The following is a 4961-nucleotide window of genomic DNA, read 5'->3' as shown; positions in this document are numbered from 1 at the left end:
GGTGGTGTTGGGGATCTTTATCATGTTAAGGTGGAGACAGAGAGAGAGGTTAAGGGTGGTGTTGGGGATCTTTATCATGTTAAGGTGGAGACAGAGAGAGAGGTTAAGGGTGGTGTTGGGGGTCTTTATCATGTTAAGGTGGAGACAGAGAGAGAGGTTAAGGGTGGTGTTGGGGGTCTTTACCATGTTAAGGTGGAGAGAGAGAGAGGTTAAGGGTGGTGTTGGGGGTCTTTACCATGTTAAGGTGGAGAGAGAGAGGGGTTAAGGGTGATGTTGGGGATCTTTACCATGTTAAGGTGGAGAGAGAGAGAGGTTAAGGGTGGTGTTGGGGGTCTTTACCATGTTAAGGCGAAGAGAGAGAGAGGCGTTAAGGGTGGTGTTGGGGATCTTTATCATGTAAAGGTGGAGAGAGAGAGAGAGGTTAAGGATGGTGTTGGGGGTCTTTACCATGTTAAGGCGAAGAGAGAGAGAGGCGTTAAGGGTGGTGTTGGGGGTCTTTACCATGTTAAGGTGGAGAGAGAGAGAGGTTAAGGGTGGTGTTGGGGGTCTTTACCATGTTAAGGTGGAGAGAGAGAGAGGGGTTAAGGGTGATGTTGGGGGTCTTTACCATGTTAAGGTGGAGAGAGAGAGAGGTTAAGGGTGGTGTTGGGGGTCTTTACCATGTTAAGGCGAAGAGAGAGAGAGGCGTTAAGGGTGGTGTTGGGGATCTTTATCATGTAAAGGTGGAGAGAGAGAGAGAGGTTAAGGGTGGTGTTGGGGATCTTTATCATGTTAAGGTGGAGAGAGAGAGGTTAAGGGTGGTGTTGGGGATCTTTATCATGTAAAGGTGGAGAGAGAGAGAGAAGTTAATTGTGGTGTTGGGGATCTTTATCATGTTAAGGTGGAGAGAGAGAGGTTAAGGGTGGTGTTGAGGGGTCTTTACCATGTTAAGGTGGAGAGAGAGAGAGAGGTTAAGGGTGGTGTTGGGGATCTTGACCATGTTAAGGCAAAGAGAGAGAGAGGCGTTAAGGGTGGTGTTGGGGATCTTTATCATGTTAAGGTGGAGAGAGAGAGAGGTTAAGGGTGGTGTTGGGGATCTTTATCATGTTAAGGTGGAGAGAGAGAGGTTAAGGGTGGTGTTGGGGATCTTTATCATGTTAAGGTGGAGAGAGAGAGGTTAAGGGTGGTGTTGAGGGGTCTTTACCATGTTAAGGTGGAGAGAGAGAGAGAGGTTAAGGGTGGTGTTGGGGATCTTTACCATGTTAAGGTGGAGAGAGAGAGAGGGGTTAAGGGTGGTGTTGGGGATATTTACCATGTTAAGGTGGAGAGAGAGAGAGAGAGGTTAAGGGTGGTGTTGGGGATCTTTACCATGTTAAGGTGGAGAGAGAGAGAGGTTAAGGGTGGTGTTGGGGGTCTTTACCATGTTAAGGTGGAGAGAGAGAGAGGTTAAGGGTGGTGTTGGGGATATTTACCATGTTAAGGTGGAGAGAGAGAGAGGTTAAGGGTGGTGTTGGGGATATTTACCATGTTAAGGTGGAGAGAGAGAGAGAGGTTAAGGGTGGTGTTGGGGATCTTTATCATGTTAAGGTGGAGAGAGAGAGAGAGAGAGAGGTTAAGGTTGGTGTTGGGGGTCTTTACCATGTTAAGGTGGAGAGAGAGAGAGGTTAAGGGTGGTGTTGAGGGGTCTTTACCATGTTAAGGTGGAGAGAGAGAGAGGGGTTAAGGGTGATGTTGGGGGTCTTTACCATGTTAAGGTGGAGAGAGAGAGAGGTTAAGGGTGGTGTTGGGGGTCTTTACCATGTTAAGGTGGAGAGAGAGAGGGGGGTTAAGGGTGATGTTGAGGGGTCTTTACCATGTTAAGGTGGAGAGAGAGAGAGGTTAAGGGTGGTGTTGGGGATCTTTATCATGTTAAGGTGGAGAGAGAGAGGTTAAGGGTGGTGTTGGGGATCTTTATCATGTTAAGGTGGAGAGAGAGAGAGAGGGGTTAAGGGTGATGTTGGGGGTCTTTACCATGTTAAGGTGGAGAGAGAGAGAGGTTAAGGGTGGTGTTGGGGATCTTTATCATGTTAAGGTGGAGAGAGAGAGAGGGGTTAAGGGTGATGTTGGGGGTCTTTACCATGTTAAGGTGGAGACAGAGAGAGAGGTTAAGGGTGATGTTGGGGGTCTTTATCATGTTAAGGTGGAGAGAGAGAGAGGTTAAGGGTGGTGTTGGGGATCTTTACCATGTTAAGGTGGAGAGAGAGAGGGGTTAAGGGTGGTGTTGGTTGGTGATGGGGAACTAGACTAGATGAAAGAGTTTCCTGACACTCACGTTGCTGAGGGAGTAATCAAGTCTGTTTTATTCTGCACCAGGGACTTATGACTTATGCCCATCTCACAACAGAAACAGTATAGAGTCCTTCTGACTTCAGAAACAGCTTTCTCAACTTCTCATTTGTTTAGTTTTGTTCCTGTTTCCTGCTGCAGTGAGGCAGTGGAAACCAGTCAACAGTAAATCTGTCCCCAGTTGAACCTCTGGTCTAATGGAATAACCTCTGGTCTGTCTGAATTCTCTACTGCATCATCAGGAGGAACCTGCCTGTGGTCTGAACCTGTGTGAACTGACACAGGACTAAAGTCCTCTCAGGATGGGGTACTGAGACAGTCTGATTTAAACATCTGATTTTATCTTCATTCATTTCAGACAGAGTATCTGGAGTTTCCCTCACTGGTCCAGCAGAGCCCCTAATAGAAGATCAAAGTTCTGCTAATTTAACCTGTGAGGGAACTGGCTCCATCATGACCACAGAGTGGATGAAGGATGGTCAACCTCTGTCTCCTAGCAACAACATCATCTTCTCTGATGATCTGAGATCAGTGTCCATCAGTCCAGTGAGGAGATCAGACAGTGGAGAATACCAGTGTAGACTCAGTAACCCTGTCAGCTCTGACACTGCAACCTACACAATGACTATCTACAGTGAGTGTGACACACCTTCACTTTACTGATGATAATTCACCAATACAGACACTATAGAAATGAACAGAATAGCAGAGAAAATAGAAATGAATAGAATAACAGAGACACTATAGAAATGAATAGAAAAACAGAGACAGAGGAGATATTATCAGATTAACAGCATCCCATGATGCCTCTGTGTTTCAGATGGACCAGAGAATGTAGCCATCAGTGGACAGAATGAGGTGGAGGTGGGGTCAAAGGTGACTCTGACATGCTCTGCTGAATCCACACCTCCTGCCTCCTTCATCTGGATGCTGAATGGAAGAGAAACAGGAGAAACTACAGCCTCATATTCCATACAGAGGATTAACTCCACACACAGTGGGAATTACACCTGCACAGCCTGGAACAATGTCACCTCACTCAACACAACAGTTCACCATCATTTAACAGTTACAGGTAAAGTTTCACTGTAAGTTTATAAACACACAGCTCCGTAAATACACTGTTACATACTGTATAAATATACTGTTTTATGATCAGTGATGTGTGATATCTGGTTGTGTGTGTGTGTGTGTGTGTGTGTGTGTGTGTGTGTGTGTTGTGTGTAGTTGAGGGGTCTCTCAGTGGAGGAGCCATTGCTGGAATCATTATTGGGTTGGTAGTTGTAATAGGAGGAATCGCTGGTCTGGTGTTTTACTTTGAAAAACGGTAAATACACTCAGTTTCCCTGGAGAATTTACACAGAGACAAACTGACAGACAGACAGACAGAGTTTACACAGAGACAAACTGACAGACAGACAGGCAGAGTTCACACAGAGACAAACTGACAGACAGACAGACAGACAGAGGTCACACAGAGACAAACTGACAGACAGACAAAGTTCACTCACAGACAAACTGACAGACAGACAGACAGGCAGAGTTCATACAAAGACAAACTGACAGGCAGACAGAGTTCACACAGAGACAAACTGACAGACAGACAGAGTTCACACAGAGACAAGCTGACAGACAGACAGACAGAGTTTACACAGAGACAAACTGACAGACAGACAGGCAGAGTTCACACAGAGACAAACTGACACACAGACAGACAGAGGTCACACAGAGACAAACTGACAAACAGACAAAGTTCACTCACAGACAAACTGACAGACAGACAGACAGGCAGAGTTCATACAAAGACAAACTGACAGGCAGACAGAGTTCACACAGAGACAAGCTGACAGACAGACAGAGTTCACACAGAGACAAGCTGACAGACAGACAGTTCACACAGAGACAAGCTGACAGACAGACAGAGTTCACACACAGACAAACTGACAGACAGTTCTGACTGTGTGAATAAGGGGACAATTTTATTGTCTGTAGTGATATCACAAGGATCTCATCAGAGCATAAGATGAACAAGTGTGTATTCGTTTATAAAAAATTAAAGAATGACTGTGTTTGTGTTTTTCTCCTTGTTTAGGAGGGATTGTAGAGGAAAAGGTCAGTTGTCTCTGTGTCTGTCACTGACATCATACTGATATCTGATTTAAAGTTACAGGTCTAATACAGTGATTCTCCTGAGAATAAACACTGACATCATATTGATATCTGATTTAAAGTTATAGGTCTAATACACTGACTCTCCTGAGAATAAACACTGACATCATATTGATATCTGATTTAAAGTTACAGGTCTAATACAGTGATTCTCCTGAGAATAAACACTGACATCATATTGATATCTGATTTAAAGTTATAGGTCTAATACAGTGACTCTCCTGAGAATACACACTGACATCATATTGATATCTGATTTAAAGTTATAGGTCTAATACAGTGATTCTCCTGAGAATAAACACTGACATCATATTGATATCTGATTTAAAGTTATAGGTCTAATACAGTGACTCTCCTGAGAATACACACTGACATCATATTGATATCTGATTTAAAGTTATAGGTCTAATACACTGACTCTCCTGAGAATAAACACTGGGACCAGAGGTCACATCCCATTGGGTGTTTAAAGATTTATGTAGATTTAT

At 44.4% G+C, this 4961-nt stretch overlaps 1 protein-coding gene across 1 annotated transcript in view; it reads left to right on the top strand.

Moving 5' to 3' along the window:
• Positions 1–4408, top strand: part of LOC115821841 (carcinoembryonic antigen-related cell adhesion molecule 6-like) — a 12562-nt gene extending 8154 nt beyond the window's left edge. The window contains 3 exon segments of the mRNA XM_030785627.1: positions 2663–2938; positions 3125–3354; positions 4397–4408. Of these exon segments, the coding sequence (XP_030641487.1) occupies positions 2663–2938; positions 3125–3354; positions 4397–4408 (518 nt within the window).
• The last annotated feature ends 553 nt before the right edge of the window (positions 4409–4961 follow it).

The sequence above is a fragment of the Chanos chanos genome, chromosome 9 (assembly GCF_902362185.1).
Source record: "Chanos chanos chromosome 9, fChaCha1.1, whole genome shotgun sequence".
In the NCBI taxonomy this organism is placed as follows: domain Eukaryota; kingdom Metazoa; phylum Chordata; class Actinopteri; order Gonorynchiformes; family Chanidae; genus Chanos; species Chanos chanos.
The sequence above is the reverse complement of the archived record's forward strand: the minus strand, read 5'-3'. Positions and strand labels throughout refer to the sequence as shown.